The 19,654-nt window shown below is 41.9% G+C and overlaps 2 protein-coding genes across 4 annotated transcripts in view; one reads left to right on the top strand and one right to left on the bottom strand.

Moving 5' to 3' along the window:
• Positions 1 to 296: 296 nt before the first annotated feature.
• On the bottom strand, positions 297 to 6,648 carry sumf1 (sulfatase modifying factor 1). 3 transcript variants are annotated; one of them, XR_011178571.1, is made up of 10 exons: positions 6,248 to 6,648; positions 4,750 to 4,923; positions 4,595 to 4,669; positions 3,683 to 3,765; positions 3,415 to 3,537; positions 3,196 to 3,310; positions 1,955 to 2,068; positions 1,808 to 1,867; positions 824 to 996; positions 297 to 345 (listed from the first exon to the last, which is right to left on the bottom strand). XR_011178571.1 is itself a non-coding variant. In XM_069155318.1 (10 exons), exons 3-10 carry the CDS (start codon positions 4,921 to 4,923, stop codon positions 895 to 897), a joined length of 846 nt encoding a protein of 281 aa, XP_069011419.1. In that variant the 5' UTR covers positions 6,248 to 6,451; positions 6,557 to 6,604; the 3' UTR covers positions 472 to 894. The 3 variants fall into 3 exon arrangements, 2 of the variants coding, with proteins under 2 accessions (XP_069011419.1, XP_069011418.1); XM_069155318.1 differs by lacking the exon at positions 297 to 345 and having other exon boundaries at positions 472 to 996; positions 6,248 to 6,451; positions 6,557 to 6,604; XM_069155317.1 differs by lacking the exon at positions 297 to 345 and having other exon boundaries at positions 472 to 996.
• Positions 6,649 to 6,903: 255 nt separating this feature from the next.
• LOC138201725 (inositol 1,4,5-trisphosphate-gated calcium channel ITPR1-like) overlaps positions 6,904 to 19,654 on the top strand; it is a 70,906-nt gene continuing 58,155 nt past the window's right edge. Inside the window, exons 1-3 of the mRNA XM_069155315.1 lie at positions 6,904 to 7,188; positions 7,910 to 8,024; positions 10,205 to 10,275. Coding sequence (XP_069011416.1) covers positions 7,933 to 8,024; positions 10,205 to 10,275 — 163 coding nt within the window. The 5' untranslated portion in view covers positions 6,904 to 7,188; positions 7,910 to 7,932. The remainder of the gene's footprint in view (positions 7,189 to 7,909; positions 8,025 to 10,204; positions 10,276 to 19,654) is intronic.

The raw sequence follows: 19,654 nt of genomic DNA, 5'->3' as shown, positions 1-19,654 counted from the left end.
TTGAATCCTTTTAGTTTAGACAACCTGTCACACTTATTTGGATTATCAATTGCAGGTCCTCAAGGAATTTAAGTCATATTTACACCGTTCTGACAACCCGAACAAGCTCATAAGATGTCCCATTTAGTTACATACATTCTTAATGTAGAGATATAGTTTCTCCATTAAATAGATTTGAACAGATGCTGCCCCCTGGTGGATGCTACACGTTACAGCTACATATCGAACTAGTCATTAATCAGACCCAACGTCTTCCACACAGTGTAACCCAGACAATCAAATCAAGACAAAAAGCATTTGATCTGATTAGTTTTCTTATTATGGACCATTTAAGGAAACCGAGTGCTTTTCATGTAGAAAAATGACAGAAAAAGTAAAGGAAAATCTCGTAAGAACGGAAGATAAAAACCTCCAATTAGAGCACAGACACATTCACAAAGAGAAAGACAAATAGAGTCTCACAGCATCCCGCGCGTTTGCAAAAATTATACAAAAATATTTTACTGTAATTTTACAGCAACTTTACAGTGTCATTATCGTACATTGTAATTTAACAGATTAAATTAGATTTACATGATGGAGATGTCTCTCCACCTGTGCTCAAAGAACAGAGACTATAAAACCTTTGTTCATTTCATCTTTCTTCAAAAGTCACAAACATTATAGAAATTTATAAAACTATAGAGCTCTGCAGATATCTACAGTAATGAAAGACACTCTGTCATTCTTTTTTAATCTTATAACGTTATCTTCAGATTCATGGTAAGGAAATGTCATTCAAAGGTCTTGCCACGAAATCCAAACACTCCTTTTATGGGTTTACCTTGCTTTTTAACAGTGAGGTGAGGGAGCAGCTCGATTAAGGAAGTCTGTGTTCAAGACGAGCAGGTCAGGTCATCGCCGCTCCCGAGAAACACAGCGAAAGCCGAGATTAGAGGCCGAGCTGTCCGGAGTGTTCTGGCTCCGGGCTGCACATCGGTATCTGTAACAGTAAGACTGGAGGAGGTAGAGGAGGAGGAGGAGGAGGAGGAGGAGGAGGAGGAGGTGGAGGAAGAGGAAGAGGAGGAGTAGGAGGAGGGGAAAGAAAACAGGGAAATTAAAGTAATTTTCCTTCAACTCTAAACTGTCCCCTTCATGTTTATTGTGTGCTGAGTCTCCTCTGCTCCCTCACTTGATTAACTCGTATGAAACAAACACAACCCTGTGCCGCCGACTAATTTTGCATCAAGTAGTTACATTTCCATGGCAACCAATACTGGTAGCAAGCAAACAGGAATAGTCACCTGTGGGCGGATATATACACTGTACACACAAATGATCCTCAGCATGTAAACCACTGATGAGTGAAGCATAAAAATAAAATAATATAACAACTCAATAACAGATCCAATTTATATCATTATAATGTTCAAGTGTTATTAAATCTGATTGAGAGGTGTTGATTTATTGAAAAATGGTCGTTTTGGAGACTTTGTGGTCTTGTTGGGTTATAATAAAAGGTGTTCCTAATATTTTGTCCCGTTTAAATGATTTGGGTTTGTAATTAGCTGACTGTGGAGTGTAATAGAGAGCTTTCTACTCCCCTCAGAAATATTAATGTCAGAGCTGCTGTGGATTTTGTTCTACAGTTGATCTCGTTGGCCAGAACTGTTTTGTTTTCTCTGCTTCAGCTGCACCACAAGACGTCACTGTCCACACAATCAAACCACCCGGTGAGGTAACCACGATAGTTTAACAGTTCAAATATGTTGTTAAGCAACTAGATGTTGATTAATCTATAGTTTAGTTTGCATGCAGATGTCTTTACCTTGTGGCACATGTACGAGCCTCCCTTCTTCACTTTGTCTGTCCCAGTGGGAGGACCCGTCTGAAAGGATGAGGAGACAGCAGAGTCAAAAACTCAGCTCATATCAATCAAGAGGAAAAGCTTACATGTGATGTAATGTGTCATTACCGGGTTGTGTTGCTGGTCTGTGGTGTGATGTACAGTCCACCAGTCTGAGGTCCACTCCCAAGCATTCCCCACCATGTCGTACAGACCAAAACCATTAGGAGGAAAGGACATCACCTGCAGGGTCGGGGGACGAATAATGTCTCATTAATGCAGGTTCTGATGAGGACATTGTATTTGGATTAACTGTTGTTTCTTCTAAATGAATGGAGGATGTGTTTGTGTGTTGCAGGTAATGAGCACGTGATTTTGAAGTACTTTCCAAGAACTGAATCACAAATATGACTCATTTAATGTCTAATCTGGACTCACAGGTTGTTCCTGTCTCTCTTTTTCTCTCCATTGTTTTTTCTATTGCAACACAAACTATGGAAATCATTTTCCTCTACCTCTATGAACCAAAAATTGATTTAGAATTTATTTTTAACTATAAATATGAGAAATAAATTTTGTATGCGAAGATTACTTCTTATTAATAAGAATGGGATTTTTATGGCTTTTATTTTTTATTATGGCTCACTTCTTGTTTACATCTGCACTCATAGAGGTCGTGTACAAGTTAAGAAAAGTGTGACTACTAAGATGCTAACTAGCTAAGCTAAGAGTGGACCAAAAAAAAAAGAGAAGGTTTTTGACTGTATAACTTATATTAAGCACATAAGAGTCAGTTTATATATTTCCAAATGTCATCTTTAGAGAGAATCATTAGGATTTACAAAAGATGGAAATAAAAAAAAAGTGTTTTGGATATGCGAATGTTAATAAATCGTTAAGGATATTTGCCCTCTTTGGATTTGTGAGTTTATTTTATAACACTGAATGTTGGAGTCAAAACTTCAAACCTGCTCTTGAGCTCAAAGTTTAATTTGCCCCTAAAATAAGATAAAATATACATATTTTCAGTTTTCTGAATCATAAATACGCATATTAAAAGAATATTTTCTCCCAATAACCTTAATGACTTGAAGCAAATATCATGATTGATGCCGAAACTGTCCTTTAAAATCTCCTCCTGCAGAGACAGCGATTGGATTCATTCTGTGTGACAGTTATTAATGTGATCTGCGGACGTTGTGAGCTCCTGGTGGGACTTAATCAACTTCTGAAATGAGCTTTTATCTCTGCCACGTCTCATTTCCTGCAGATTATAAAAGGCAGAGCCTCGAACAATCAGCCGATCTTCCTCCTCTCTGACCTGAAACACGACGTCTCTGAAAACCACGGCTCCTCCCCGTCAGCCTTACCGGCGATGTTTGGACGTATCCGTCCTCCGCCGAGTTGTGTGTGGGGAAGTCCCCCTGCCACAGGTTGGCGTAGTGTTGTCCTTTAGGGTTCAACTTGTTCCCCCAGGGATACAGCCTGCATGTAGTACAACAGGAAGTTCATTTGAGACATGCTTTATGCAGACCGCTGCGCATGCACTTTAGCACATTTTACACTGTAATAAGTAGTGAATATCTCACCGGTCTTTCAGGCCACCCTTGCAGGCGTACTCCCATTCTGCCTCCGTAGGAAGCCTCTTGTTGGCCCACGAGCAGTAAGCGACAGCATCGGCCCAGGAGACGTGCAGGACAGGATGATCCAACCTGAAAACAACAGGTGGAAACTCATTACCTTCATCTTTCACGGTTTTAATTTCCCACATGATGAGACAAAATTAAACAAAAGAAATACGTGTATTCTTTTTCACGCTTTGAGACTTTCAGTGTATGTGGTCAGGTGTTCTTCTACCTGTCTGTGATGTTGGAGTCTGAACCCTCGGGGTGCCTCCAGTTGGCCCCTTTGACTGGAAGCCACCAGGGGGCAGCAGCCACCTAATAACGCAGTGATGGTAACAGAGGTCACTGACTGATATCATGCTTCTCTCTTATTCTCATTCCGATTTTCTCTTGCACGCTTACATATGTTTGTACAGAATTGCAATGTGCTGTTGCATTAATGGAGCCACATCACCTTCTCAGTCACATGACCAGGCTGCACATGACCGCTGACATGAAGCAGTGAACTACCTGCTGTCTGCACTCAGTCCTCCTCAAACCGATCTATTAACATTCTCAAAAATCTTAAATCACAGCGGTGTAACTCTTCATATCCGTCTAAAGCTGAAATACGTGTGACCTGAAAATGGAGCTTTTAAAGGTTTTCCAGATAAAAGGAAGTTTTAAAATACATCCTAGTTTGAGGAAGATCCAAATTATATCCTACAGAAAGTACACAGTAATAAAAGATAAAGATTATTTAAAAAAAAAAAAAGAAGCATGCAGACTCTTTCAAATTACATTTTAAATAAATATTCAAACCTTCCTTTCTTACATGGCTTCAGGACTATTTTATGTCCATCCTGAAGACAAACTGGACATGAAATCATCTAATGCATTAGATAAACACCATATTAAAACTCACCCTGCTTCATCACCACAGTAAAATGTAGTCTTCATTAAATTCCATCATTTCTTATCAGTTAAAAAGAACAAAACCTGTCACAACCAGTGACTCCTACAGCAGCCGCACACTCATTCCGTTTACTTGGTATTTTCAAATCACTGTTTGAAAATTGTACGCATGTGTTTTCACGGGACTGTGATGACGCTTTAAACTGACGCAGCGTGAGAGATAAGTGAGCTGTCCAGTGTTTATACTCACAGCTTGAGTTATTTGGTTTTTGACGGCGTCGCTCAAAATTCCCTCAAACACAAACGAATCTCCGAATTTCTCCGCCTAAAATCACAAAGGTGAAAGTGTCATGAGACATTTAAGGATTAAGGTTTCGGTCTTTGAAGACGGTATTTATCCGTTACCTCGGTAACGTGTCCCGTGGCTCTGACGAAGCTCTGGAAGAGTGTGTTCGTGACCTCCTGGACGTCCATGTAGAAGGAGTCCACGTGCACCGGCCTCTGAGGGCCCTCACCGTCGGCAGGGATGCCGGGGTTGTCGGTTCCCATCAGGAACTCTCCTCCAGAGATCAGCACCATCTGGACCCAGTAAAAAATATTATTTTAATCTCTATACTTTAGAAACAGACAACGTGTCCTATAAATGTGCATAATTTGAAGAAGAAGAAGTTTACGGGACTAAAAGGAAAGCTGGAAATGTAATCTTATCTGACCACAACACAGGAGCACAATAAAGTTATAAAATCATATCAACAGCAATAAATAAAGGAACAAACATCTAAAAATATTATAGCTAGCAAAAATACAAACACATTTGTCATTTATAAATTCATTTATTAGTTAAACAGTTGGCTATTTCAAAGTTTGCAGAATTTAAAAACAACCTTAACGTAAAGGTCAGTTTTTATCCATCTGCACATATTTGAAATGTAAATATTTTAAATATTATATATATATGTAATTTTTTTTACTCATTCTTAACCATGTTATTTTTGTTTTAAATCACGGCAACAGATGCCTCCAACCTTCAATTAACTGAGCACTCAAACAATCTTGAATCAAACTCATAATTCAAGACTGCTTCAGATTTTTACAAAGACAGAGAACTGCTTCACTACAACTGTCAAAACCTGGCAGTGACTTTTTCTCTCTAATTAACAATCTCATTACTTGTTGAGGGACACAATGAAGCATCGAGCACATAATCCAAATCAGCAGAGAGTAAACTATAAATAATATCAAACAAGGACATTTTTCTACAAATAATCACCGATGCAACATGCAGTGTAAAACTGCTGGAGAATAAAGGCAAAGAAATGAAAGTACGCGTGTCCATTCAGTGTCCTACTTCCATGTTGAAGTCAACATATTTATAGCTTGTGGTTTTAGCTTGTTTAAAAAAAACAACACACAAACTAAAGAGGGGAAGTGCTGAAATGAGCAATAATAAGGTAGATGTGGACTGAAATGAGGGTTTAAATGGTGCTGATCCACAGATTTGTGTTTCTAATAGACGACAGTGTCTTGCTCAAGGGCACCTCGACAGGACAAACAACCTGTCAGACTCGTCTTTTCTTCACTCAGAGTAAAACATGACTTGCTTGGTTTTTTTTTTCCTCCATCAAATCAAAATCAATTTGTAGAGCACATTTTAACACACAACAAAGGTTGCACACACATAAGCAGTCACACATTCAAAAAACTGGATTACTAAAAGTAAGTAACGTTAAAATCAAGACGAAAATAGGTTTTTAAACGGCTTTTAAAACATTGGAAAGGTGGATGACAACCTAACATGAAGGGGGGTCTGAGCCAGCAGTAACAGCTTCAAAGATGACAGGCTTGTGGTCCGACAACGTTGTTTCACGAATTTCCCTGATGCATGACAGGATCCGCAGCATACCTGGGTCTGGATGTCCTCCTCGTCGCCCCGGGCCTCGTCGACGCCTGCGGAGTATTTCAAAGCTGGGTCTGCTGTCCTGTCCTCCACGGGGCCCCCAGCACCCCCAGCACCACCTGCACCACCAGCGGCTCTCTTCAGCTTGTCACAGCCGCAGCCCGCTGCTCCCTCCGGGGCGGCGGGTGTCCGCTCCGCCCCGCACGAACCCTGAAGACACAACGCTGTGTTCACACACCCAAAGATGAAAAATATGGTCAAATAACGCGTCATTCTCGCAACATAAGAGGGCTCAACGTCTGCTCGTGTTTTTACTTTTACTTCCGGGAAGTCACGTGGTCGGTCAGCTGGTGTCGGCGTAAAGAAAAGGTAACTCTTTCCCGCCCGGACTGAAGAAATGTTTGTTTCTGTTAATGCACAACAAATAGTTAGAAGTAGTTCTGACAACAGATGACAGTTACTGTCAGCTGGTTTTATCGGAATAAAATCACACACTTAAATCAAATTAAACTTATTTTCACAAGTTTGCTGCTGTTTCACAGTTAAATCAGTCAGACTTAAAAGAAAGATGTTGTTTTTTTTGTTTTAATTTTTTTTTTTTTTTTAAAGAAACCTCGACACCGCAGTAGGAGCGCTGACACGGTTCAGATTGTGGTCGGGACACATGGACGTCATTTCCCAGCTATCAACACTACGGCCGCCCGAGGAGGAGAAGTGGCAGCGAGCCAGGCAGCTCTCGGCCAGCCAGTGAACCGCCCGCCCGCCTCACTGAGCACAGCAGCTCGCCGAGCTCCCGACAGGCGCGGAAAGGTGTTTGGTGCTGTCCAAAAAAAGAAAGAAAAGAAGCCCAAAACTGGATTACTACCGTCGGCTGGGTGTCAGCCTCGGATCGGCGGAGAGGAGAGCCGCAGTCATGCCCAGAGAGAGCTGAACAGCTGCAAACCGAGGTAAAGTTGAGCGCACAGTTTGCCATCCTCTCCTTCCTCTGCGTGTCCTCCTCTCTCTCTCTGTCTGTCTCTGTCTCTCTGTCTGTCTCTGTCTCTCTGTCTCTCTGCCGGAGGAAAAAAGATGTAGTTCTCTTTACATGGTTAATAAAGCAGCTGTAAACGGCTGAAAACCTCCCAAAGACGAGCAGCATCGGCAGCATGCGAACACAGCTCAACTTCCAGGAGGTGTTTTTAGACACAACCCTCATTTAATCACCCGAATCGTTCATTTCTTTGAGGCTCAGTGAAGTCAGCCACCGTGAGCCGTTAGTTTGTCTTTTTTGTTGTTGTTTTTTTTTTTTTGAAGGGGGTTTAGAAGATTCATCGATCATATTTTGAGAGGCAGGTGAACCGGGGAGAAGTGGAGCTGCAGCAGCTTCACCTGTTGCAGGTGCAGAAACGTCATCGTGACGCCGCAGCGACATCAAACAGACTTTTACTGTGCAGCCGCTTCCATGCAAATCCGCGCAGTCAGAAATCAGCAGGATCCTCACCGGCAACTCTTTAGCTCTGATGGTGGAAATACATGTATGCTGAAGCTACATCCACTTAATGGAAGACAATATGTCACACATCTCTGTGATTTTACACTTTCTATCACGCAGACCAGAATAAGAGTAGTTTGGTCTTTTTAAAAAAAATTTTTTTATCCGATTTTATTCCCTCCTTTTCTTCTTCTTAGGTGCTGCCCTGTTTGTGTCAAACATGTCGGATAAGATGTCCAGCTTCTTGCACATCGGGGACATCTGCTCCCTGTATGCGGAGGGGTCGACCAACGGTTTCATCAGCACCCTGGGGTGAGTCCCTCTCACCTCCTGCTCACTCTCCCTCCGCCCCACCGCATCGGATGATTTTACAAGAAAAAGGAAATCACAGTATTTCTCTCACTATTTGAATCCAGCATGCTTTGCGTCCACAGTTTTGCATCAGCTCCCACCAGTCGGTCAAAGGTCGAGATTTATGTAGTAAAAAGGAGACACGAATAGCTGTAGTTTTTTGCAGTTTGCATCACAGAACCAAAGCTGTGAAAAAACCCGTGGGAGGCCGTTTGAAGTGTCACTTCAGCCGTGAGCGACGAGCACGAGGAAGAAAAAGGAAATGTAGCAACACAGTTAACCATAAAGTTGTGGTGGTCCATGCTGACATTTTTACAAGTTACACATTGTGTCCCTCCATCAGTTCTGCTTCACATCTGCAACACAGAACTGTTTTTCTGGTGGTGAGATGCATGTTGATCATGTGGTCCCTTTTTCTGCAGACAGTGTCCTGACACGGCCCGAAGACACGACTTCAAATATCACAATGATTCGCTGTTGTTGCGTTTAACCTTTCCTCCTCTGTTGTGGATGTAAACAAGGCCACGGGAGGATTTATTTTTCATGTTTTTGCTGGTGTATAACCTCATAAGAAGGTGACAGCATTAGGAACACTATCAGGCCTATCAGCTATCAACCCCCCCCCCCCCCCCCCCTCACCTCCCTCACCTCCCCCCCGCTCATGAAAAATGGAATGACCCGCAGCAACGACTGAGTCACTGCAGAGACATTGTTGGCTTTTGTGGAGTTCACACACACACACACACACACACACACACACACACACACACACACACACACACACACACTACAAGCACTCCTTATGTAGGACATATTCATGACTCCACGCACAAACACCAACTCAGCAGCATTCTCCAGATCATCTGCCCAGAGAGAAAGACGCCACACTGAGAGCATCGTAACTCCTCCTCCTCCACGCCACTTCCTCTTTAGTAGCTGCAGAGAGAGAAAGAGAGAGCGAGTGTGTGTGTGTGTGTGTGTGTGTGTGTGTGTGTGTGTGTGTGTGTGTGTGTGTGTGTGTGTGAGAAACAATGTTAGAAATGCTGCTGACTGTACAGATGACCTGTCCTGTCTGTCCAGCGGTGTAACCATTAAACTGGTGTTAATAACTGACCACACACTCTCACCATGTGTCTTCTCAACACATTTCTTGTTCCGCCGGAGTCGGCGGCCTCGTTCCTCGAGGTGCTCGGGCTCGACGAGCAGACACATCTGTTTGGACAACTGCAGACGTGCTGCTGGAAAAGGCCTGAAGTGGATGTGGGACCTGGCCGGTGTCCAGACTGGTGTTGTTATTCTAAGCCAGTAAAAGCTAAATTTGTCACCAGAAATTCCAGCCTGCCCCAACGATCATCTCATCTGGAGGGTTTAGTTTGTCCTTGTTTTTGTGGAAGGGGAAAATAAACAGGCTGCAGGAGCGCTCAAGGAAAACAGCCTTTTGTTGGTGAATGCGTTGGTTTCCAAACCCGAGAAAACAGCAATATCACGTCATCTCCATAAATGTTGAGCAGTGATGGTGCCTAACTATTGATTAACCGGACTAAAACATTAATTAACACCCATTTCGATCGTCAGTAAAATAAATCATGGAAATATGCTGAAACTTTGCTAGTTTTTAAAATCTTCAGATCACTGCTTTCTTTAATATATTTTTTGTTTTAGATTATATTTTTTAAGGAAATTACAGTTAAATTGTAAAATTTTTGGTTTTCACAATTTTAAGTTATTTATTAAAATAACAAAGCAGACATGATCAAACAAGGGTGCACTAACAATTATTAAATGGTCTTATTTATTTTTTGAAATATTCAAATTATTTTTTTTTTGTCAATAAATGTCACAAAAGCTTGAAAAATCAATAAATTAAATATTTTGATTTTACACTTTGTAACTCCACAGGTTTTGTCATTTGGTTTAAGAAAATCACTTAAATGTGATTTAACTATTGTTGGCTGTTACTTATTTCAACTCAAGCCTCCATACTTTTATCAATACATTCAGTTTTGTTAAGAAAGTCCGACAGCTGACTGACGTCATCATATTGTACTTCAAAACAAACAAAAACGCAAATATCAACATAAAACAGAATCTGGTTCGCGTGTTTGTCTGTAACTATGTCATCCTGTGTCCATCTTCTCCAGCTTGGTGGACGACCGCTGCGTCGTCCAGCCCGACGCCGGAGACCTCAACAACCCTCCGAAGAAGTTCCGAGGTAAGAGCGGACCCTCCTCTTCCTCTCCTCTTCCTCTCCTCTTCCTCCTGAGATCATAACACGAGCCGCTGTGTGTTTATACTGCGAGAGAGACGCTGCTCGTTGTGTTATGGTGTGTTTCTTTGGTGACAGCTGCAATATCTGAGCCCACTGGACTTCAAACAGGCCTGCCTTTGTCAGTGTTAATGCTGTGTGTGTGTGTGTGTGTGTGTGTGTGTGTGTGTGTGTGTGTGTGTGTGTGTGTGTGTGTGTGTGTGATCTGCATGCATCCATGCATGTGTTTGTGAGCTGTGTGTGTGTGTGTGTGTGTGTGTGTGTGTGTGTGTGTGTGTGTGTGTGTGTGTGTGTGTGTGTGATCTGCATGCATCCATGCATGTGTTTGTGAGCTGTGTGTGTGTGTGTGTGTGTGTGTGTGTGTGTGTGTGTGTGTGTGTGTGTGTGTGGAGGTTAAGGCAGATGGAGAGAATCAGCTCTGATGTTGATGTCTGAATAAAAGCTTTGAGCTGTTTCTTTGGGATGACGCGCTATTATTAGCTCTCGTACAGGAAGTAGTACTCACGACCGACAGTTCTCAGGCTGGAGGTTTGTGTCCCCGGGGAGAGGCCCTATGTTGTACCGAGGCTGTGAGCAGAAAACGGTCATTGTGCTTGCTGCAGCCGTTTCAGTCTTCGTAACGTAACTGGATGTTTTTGGTAGTTGAATTATGTTTTATAGCTTAAGAACGTAATATTTCATAACATTTATTCACAGAGCTGGGCTCCACCCAAACCAGCTGAATCAGCTTTTTTTTTTTTTTTATGTGAACAATAACAAACTGATACTCAACAGGCACATTGTGTTTACCCTTCGATTGGGTCCCCCCCCACCCCCACCCCACCCTACTCCTGTAAGAAACACATGTTTAAGTATGTGATTGGACCCTGTGTGAAACTGGAGGGCTTTTAATTTGAAAAGTCGCAGCATTCAGCTGACCTGCGGTGTAACTTTGACTTCTACCTCACTCCGTGACAGACACGGTTGCTGTCCAGCTGAACATGTTGTATTTATGTTATTTATTATGAGCAGCTGTTTGTTTCCAGCTCAGCATGAGAGTCTCTGCTGTGTTTCTGTCCTCTGATCTCTGTGTCTCACTGTGGGCGGAGCTTAAACCTCTGCAGCACTGACAAGGTGCAGCGCAGACTCGGGTGGAGGGAGCGAGGGGAGGTCGTCCACTTGTTAATCCATCGCGTTGGTAGCGCCGTTGTCTCGGACAGGTTAAGTCAGTCTATGTGTGGAAAACGCTGCATATTGTTTGAACCGGGTCACGGGCCACTGGTTGGAGACCCCTGCTGTACAAGTTTAACAGTTTTGGATCAATACAAACTAAGCATGAAGTATCTTGTTTACAAAATATAGAGCTGAAATAATTATTTAATTTCCCAATGCATACATTTTTCTTCTTTACTGTGAGAGTTATTGTAAATTAAATTTCTTTGGGTTTTGAACTCCATAGTGAACTTTTGTGAGGCCATTTTTGACTTCATATTTTCTTACATTCTGTACACGATTCATTTACACAATAACTGTCAGGTGTATCAAAGCGTCACTCGTTCGACTGTCTGAGATGGATTCAAGCTTGTTTTGTTTTTTTTTTTTTGCCCTGTTTCTTTTTACAGACCTCTCCAACATGTTGGCCTCTGCCTCTTTAACTCTCCGCTTGTCTTTTGAAGTGTGCCCGATAGTGTGCATTCCTCGTGTGCTCTCACACACACACACACACACACACACACACACACACACACACACACACACACACACACACACACACTCCCGTTCTGCTCTCGGGATGATATCTGCCGTCTCAAGAGTGTAAAGGAGATCGCTGTGCAGTTAGAAAGGGGAGAGCTTTGATCTCAGCACCGACCTGTACAGTTCGGCTCTTCAGCGGGTCTCCGGACACGTTATCTCCCCCCGGAGACAATCGCTGTCAGCACGATAAACAGAGTACAGACTGATACGTCCACGAAAGACGAGTCTCTCTCTCTGTCTCTGCTGCCGTGTGTGCAACTGTGAAGTTTATTATCCAGACTAAACTTGGACAAAGTGTTTCATCCAGTGATTCAGCCGTGCATCATCCTTTATTTAGTCCTTTTCAACATGTTGATGCATATATACATCTACTGTAAGTGACCCAAGAGAGTCGGAGCCACGCACCATCCAAGCCATTTGTAGAATCTAATTATAATTGTCACTGTGTGTATTTTTGGTAAACGTGATTGTAGTGACAGAGCTGCTGCTGGCTCACCTGCACAGGAAGGCTTTCACTAATCAATTTGTCTCCTTTAATCCTCCATCCTCCAACACGCCTCTTCTAGAGCTCCTCACCCAGCATAGTAAACTCAAAGGAAAAGTCTCGCTCTAAACCTGATCCACCCAAGACACCAAATTTTAAAAATTTGAAGTTATTAGAGGATATTGGAGATATGGGATGCAATTTTTGTTACAAAATATTTTTTGTCATTGTGTATTTTCCACTATACACACACACACACACACACACACACACACACACACACACACACACACATATGTTATGAGTGCTGTTAAACTTGTTCAGCATGTCAGCCGGTGTTGACCTGAAGAGGCCTTCATGTCACTGAGAGGAGCCTCTGGATGTCGACCAAACAGCAGGAAGAGGTGAAAACGGGATCAATAGGATGATGTAAGGAGGTTGCCGTGGAGCCATGTGCAGTCTGATGCAACAGAGACAGAAATGTTTTACATTACAGGGAGTTTCCACGGTTTTACCCTTTTAAAAGTCATTTTGAGCTTCATAATGAGGATTACTCAGACTAAAAAAACAGGTGTAATGGCTGTGGCTCTGTCTGACAGAATAACTCCCTATGATGTCATCAGGTTTATCTTGAACATGGAGACTTTAAGATTTATTCGGGGGTGTGCAGGTAAAAACGTGTTCTGATAAAGGCAAGGAAGTTCTAATGAAAAGATGCGTCTGGCTTGACCCAAACTATTGACTGAAAGTCAGGATCTCTGAGATATCGCTGCTTCAAATTTGACAATCCTGTTTCTAATCTGTCTGAAGTCCTCCAGCCTCATGATAGTGCAGTTCAAATGGCAATGCTTCATTTGATCTAAACAGCCTTCATGCTGGTAGATATGCAAGATGTTTGTACAACTTTAGGGATTTTTGGTCCTTTTTGTAAAGAGACACTCTGGAAATTAATGTCACAATTATTAATGAAGGATTATTTGGTTGACCGTTTGTGTCTCAGGACATCTTTATCTTTTTTCACAGCAGGCGTCGTCGCTTATCAAACACGGATATAATTGATGACGCCATCGATGGCGACACTCCTTTCAGCCGTGTCAGCTGCAGAGTTCTTCTGGTGTTGTGCATTCTTGCTCACTGAGACACTTTTAATGTTATTAATTCCATCTGTTTATTTTCTGTTGTGACGTTTCATACGTGTCTCACTCCCAGTTCAATACGAATTTTAATGAACACATACTTGAAAGCAACAGAACAGGTGTTTCTAACAACATTAACAATGGCCCAGTATTGTAAAAGTGTCAGTGAGCCAGCATGAACAATACCAGGATCCTGAACTGAACACTGGAGCAACTTAGTAGAACTCGGCCATCATTATTTTATTATTTAAACTCATGCCGTTTCTATTTGGAAATGTCGAAATATCTTCTGTGAAAAACCCCCATCTTTACAGTGTGCTGCTTTTACAGTAAGCCACATACTTTGTTTAATACTAGCAGCAAATCATGCCATCAAAGTACAACTTTAGAAAACTACCACTCAAACTTTACATAAAGAAAGATAAATAATTCAAGTTATTTGTTATTTTTTAAGAGCGTTTGGAGGATTTATTAATAATTTTGTGAAATACTAAGAGTTAGCAGACTTTTCTTAGTAGACCTGATGATGTCACGCTTCTCGGGTGAAAACACGACATCATCACATAAAAAGCCTCCATTCTGGTCGTGTTTAGTTTGGAAAAGCAGAACTGAAAGTGACATGTTATAGACCAAGATGTAAGGCTGTGATGTGAGGCTATTGAAGGAGTTTTGAGCTATGAATTTAAAATGATGTGTTTGTGGCTTAATGATTTTTTTTTACCACTGAAGCTTTACAAATGCAGTGGCTCCGAGCCTCGCTTCTATCCAGCGGAGGAAGTTGAGTATTTTGTCTTTTGGACTTGCCGTAGAGAATCGGTGAAACATTTTGAAATAAAACAAGAAGTAGGTTTTCCCTTCTTTAAACATCCACAAACACAGTCTGCTTCCATATCTGCGGCGTTTCCTCCACATCTCTTTGCCTAATTCGAGTCCTCTCTGCAGAGCAAACCCCTTTTTCTGTCCCTCCCCATCTAGGAGGCTGCTCAGCTGTTCGAGAGACACATTAGTGCAGAGATAAGAGACCAAGTGGACGGTTCAAGGGCCACGAGGCCAGATGAACCGTGTCCACTGGGCCGTGTTGTCACTGCAGAGGTATGCTCAACATTTCCTGTTAATGTAAACACAAGAACCCTCCACTCAGTCGCACTCTCGCTCACGGAGCCCCGAGTCCATATGCTGAGGCGTTTTGCATTTCACAAGGGCTGAACACTGTAACATCTTCACACGCCGACCGCAGAGTCCGGTACATCTACGGCAGAGATGGCAGCGCTTTGTATTTCCATTCTTACTGGCCGTGATTTAGACTTTGTCACTCAGTTGTTTGAATCTCACACCAGTTGTCTAAACTGAAGTTGCCGTGTTGACAGCTGTTTTGGTCGTATGTTGAAGTTGTCGTGTAAATTGAATGTAGCATTGTTCAAATCTTCTCTACAAACTCATCCATCACCGTCCTCAAATATTTATAAAAAAAACAACAACCTTTGAGTAGTGTTTTGTTGATAAATATTTAAAGCAGGCACTTTTTTTTTCTAAAGTTCTGAATATATGTATTTTATGCAGCAACTACAACCCTGTTTCCCAAAAAGTTGGGACGCTGTAAAATGTCAATAAAACCAGAATGCAAATTCTTATTTAGGAAAGAATGGGACAACATTTCACTTTAAAAACTCCAGCAACTGGACTCCTGAGTTCCCAGACGTTTACAGTGTTGTTAAAACAATAAGTGATGTAAAACACCACATGCCCCCGTCCCAAAATGAGCACATCATTTTCATAAAACAATCAAAGTTCCCAGTTTCAACATTTGATATGTTGTCTTTGGTCTGTTTGCAAATAAATATGGATTTACACACAGTTGTAGTTTTATTATTGAAGGAATATTCAGATGTTGGTGGTTAGCAGAATCAGAACATAAAGTGTGTGTGTGTGTGTGTGTGTGTGTGTGTGTGTGTGTAAGTAAGTAAGTAAGTAAGTAAGTAAGTAGGTCAGCCTGTATTCATATACAAAATCTTTGATCAGCACTTGTTGACACATTCTTGGCTTATTCTGTTCAGAGTCAACTTGACCCATTTCCACTTTGTGTTTTTTGTTGTTGCTGATGTGGTTGTAGTGTTTCAAAAGGGTCTTTCCAAAACATTTCTGCTTGCGTAGCTGTTGTTAGCGGTGTGCTTCTGTGGACGAAAGTTTTTAAACACAATCGGAGATTTATTGTATATGGAAAAAATGTGTTTCAATATAATCAGAAACAAACCATGAAGAACAAAAGCATCGGTTGCTTTTATAACAAAATGTCTGAACAACAGCAGCTGACTTTTCTGCTTGTTTCTTATCAGTCTGATACTTTCACTGCTAATCTGGTAGCATGTGAAGATTGTTATAATGGCATCTCCTTGTCCTGACTTCTGATGTCTACAAACGCTGCCCATCTCAACTCCTGCTGTAATGACACACCAACACACACTGCGGGGCGGTACCTCCGTGTACCACCACCTGCCTGTTGTCAGCCCAAACCACCGCGGCTGTCGGAGACTCGCGGACCAGCTGGGTGGCTCACGAAGGATAAACACCAGAAACTGTTCTGTCTTCAGTCCCCCTCGAACGTCTCTCTCCAGTCTGCTGAGGGAGGAGAGGTCCTGCAGGGAACGCTGAGGTTGTCAGTAAACCCATTTATTGTCTCAGATGCACTACGAGTGATTCGCTGCTTCCTCTAGAATATCTCCAAGAAGCCTGGCACTGAACCGCAGTTCATTGAAGCCAGTTCAACGAGATTATTGTTGTCTTAACACAGAAAAGAAGAAGTACGATGTAATGTGTGTCTCCAGGTCTTTGGTTGGTTGTCTAACCGCTCAGATCTGCTCCGGAGGTACGAACAGGCCTCCCTGCTTCTATTTGGACACTGTTGACCTCTTTGTTGGCACCAACATGTCAGGGTTTTGGTCTCCTCTGATCTGCCTCAATTGCTTTTATGAGAGACAATTAAGAGGAGATGAAGTGGAAAATTGAAGCCAACACTTACATTGTTCCTCCTGGTGACTCATGCAGTGCCGTGTTGTCAGACATTAAATCTAATGGGAAGCTGTGAATGTTGTGGCTTTTCTCTAATAATTCTCTGGCAAGTTCTGCTCTCATCTGCTTTATAATCATTTATAGTCTTTATGGCTGCCAGCGCTACATGCATCTTCATTTTTGATCTTTATGTCACGAGATCATGTCAGTGACACACACACACACACACACACACACACACACACACACACACACACAAACCAATAATAACTTCACTCATTGACTTTTGCACGGTTCATCACCAGATGAAGAATTGCAAATAAACCTGCCAACAAAATACACAGCCATAAATAAAAAATGACAAAACTAAAAATTACTCTGGCATTTTCATGATGTCCCTCATTAATAATCAGAGCCCAAAAGTAAATACAGTCTTGCAATTATGGATTATTACATGTAAGTATTATACACTACATTTATATTGTGAGGGCTTGACATAAATACAGGGAAAGACAAAGTCAAAGAAAATTGAAAATAAAGTGTCCTTACATCTATTGTATTATGGCGATTTAGATTATATGGAGTTTATTTTCTCAGATCTTCTTCCATAAAATATATGCAAGATATTCAAATATTTGGTTGTTTTGCATTTTACTTTCTCAGGCTATGCAATAATCTTTAAAAAGAATATGATATTTATCAAGATACAGAGGTTAAAGTTAAATATACTTTGTGTGCGTTTGTGTGAGACCGAGGGAGCAGTTTAATGATTGAACTACAATCGCTTTTTAAATCGCATCATTTAACACGTTGTCACTATGAATCTTGGCCTAAAACTGCTTCCATATATTTGTCATGTTTCAGCACACCGACCGGTAACGGATCAAAGTCCTGCCCGGTCATGCAAAACTCACTGGATGTCGCTTTGACTGTGTGTGAGCTCAGCGCACAAGTACGAGTCATGAAGTTGGAAAATTGAGTCACAAAAAAACGAGGAGAATCGAGTCGTTTGACGGCTTTAAAGTTCCTAAAAGGTTGAACTCACTTGAGACTTGAATGCAAAAAGATTAAAATCTAAATGACCAAAATAAATAAGACAGCAGGTGCTTCTCGTGAAGTAAACCTTCTGTTACACATAAACTGATCTGTGTATGCCGTGTTTGTGTCATTTTTAAGTAATGAAAGCACTTTTTTTTCTCTTTAAAAAAAAAAAAATAAATAAATCATCATTTCCATCAGTTTCACACATTAAAGTCTGTATCTGTGACCGAGATGTTCTGAAGTCTTCTGGAGATGCGTCTCTGTGAAGTCTGATCAACCGCCTGTTCGCATCAACAAGTTCTGACCAGGAAGAGAAATAAATTGTCAACTTTTCCTTTGAGACGTTTCAGATTTGTGTCAAATGACTGCAGACGTGACTCCGGCTCACAAATGGCTCCAGTGTCTGCGATGGTTTGATCACACCTCCGAGCTACGGGGATGTTAAGACGCCTGAGGTGGCCGGTATTGAATATGACTCCAAATAGATATTTTCTAACTGCTTAAATTCACCTGTGTTTATGAGTTTGGGAGTTTCTGGTCGTAAAAGATTTATTTTTAGGTTGCAGGAATGTTAATGAATCGTTCTCCTGCCTACTGACCCCAGAAGAAACTCTCAGCCATGTTTTTGTTTTTTTTTCTCTCTCAGCTGATTAAAGACTGATGATCTGTCACATGCAGCTGTTTATTTTACATGCTGTGATTCTGGATTTAGAATATGATTTTTATTTATTTTCTTAAAGGGAAATTAAAGGGCAGGAGCTACATTTGGTCATGTAAACTAAAAGGTTTGATCCACGTCTGGTGTCGACTGTTTTCAACTGTTTGAGTGAACATAACTGGAGCACATAAATACACATCGCCTTCGTCTGCAGCTCTCGTTCAGCTCCCACTCTCTCTTTTACATTCTTTCACTCGCTTCCTGTCTTCCTCATTTCTTTTTCACTTCCTTTTCTTTGTTTTTCTGACCGAATTTTTGGGGTCAAACAAAAGTAAACCTCATCTGATGAGAGGGCTAAAGCGGGGGATGAAGAGGATTTAGGAGATAGAGGCTATTAACTGAGCAGACTGGATGTTGTGTGTGTGAAATGTTTAGAGGAATTCAGAGAGGAGAAGGATGACAGAATATGGAGGAGGGGGGGGTAGGGAGTCCCCACCCTCTTCTCCCTCTCGCTGTCATCCCACTCCCCTTCTCATGGCTGGCCTTATTTGGTTATGTTACAGCAGCTCGAAGCAGGAGGAGAGACAGACAGACAGACAGAATGGAGAGAGAGAAAATGGGGGGAAAGGATGGACAGATTGTTCCTTTTCTCTCCTCTTTTTACCCTCTCAGAAAAAGAGAGATTCGGTCTGATGAGCGGTGAAGTCAGAGGAAAGCCAGGACTCGGAGGGAGGAGTCAGAAGTTTAATTCTGCAGAAGTAGTCCATCAGCGCTCGCTAGCTAAAACCTGTGTGTGTGTGTGTGTGTGTGTGTGTGTGTGTGTGTGTGTGTGTGTCTCTCTCTCTCTCTCTCTCTCTCTCTCTCTCTCTCTCTCTCTCTCTCTCTCTCTCTCTCTCTCTCTCTCGCTGTGCAGCTTGTTACAGAAGAGGAACTCTCTTGGGACAGAAGAGGAACTCTATTTAAAAAAAAGAAAACTGTGTCTACATGCAAATAAACAGGCCGGTTTCCCTCAGCGGTATCTATGAAAATGAACAGCACAATCAGAGGCTATCCATGTCAGCAGCATCTCCCGGTTGCTGCGGTTACAAACTATGACTGACCGTGGTTTACTGCTGTATGTCTCACACACACACACACACACACACACACACACACACACACACACACACACACACAGAGACAGACACAGTGTCTTTTCTGTGCTGTTCCTTGTTCTGGTTGGACTGCAGGATGTTACTGACTCCACGTTACTGTGCTTTCATATCA

The sequence above is a fragment of the Embiotoca jacksoni genome, unplaced genomic scaffold, assembly GCF_022577435.1.
Source record: "Embiotoca jacksoni isolate LCO1_2020_lvr unplaced genomic scaffold, fEmbJac1.0.p SCAF_1, whole genome shotgun sequence".
NCBI lineage: Eukaryota > Metazoa > Chordata > Actinopteri > Embiotocidae > Embiotoca > Embiotoca jacksoni.
The sequence above is the reverse complement of the archived record's forward strand: the minus strand, read 5'-3'. Positions and strand labels throughout refer to the sequence as shown.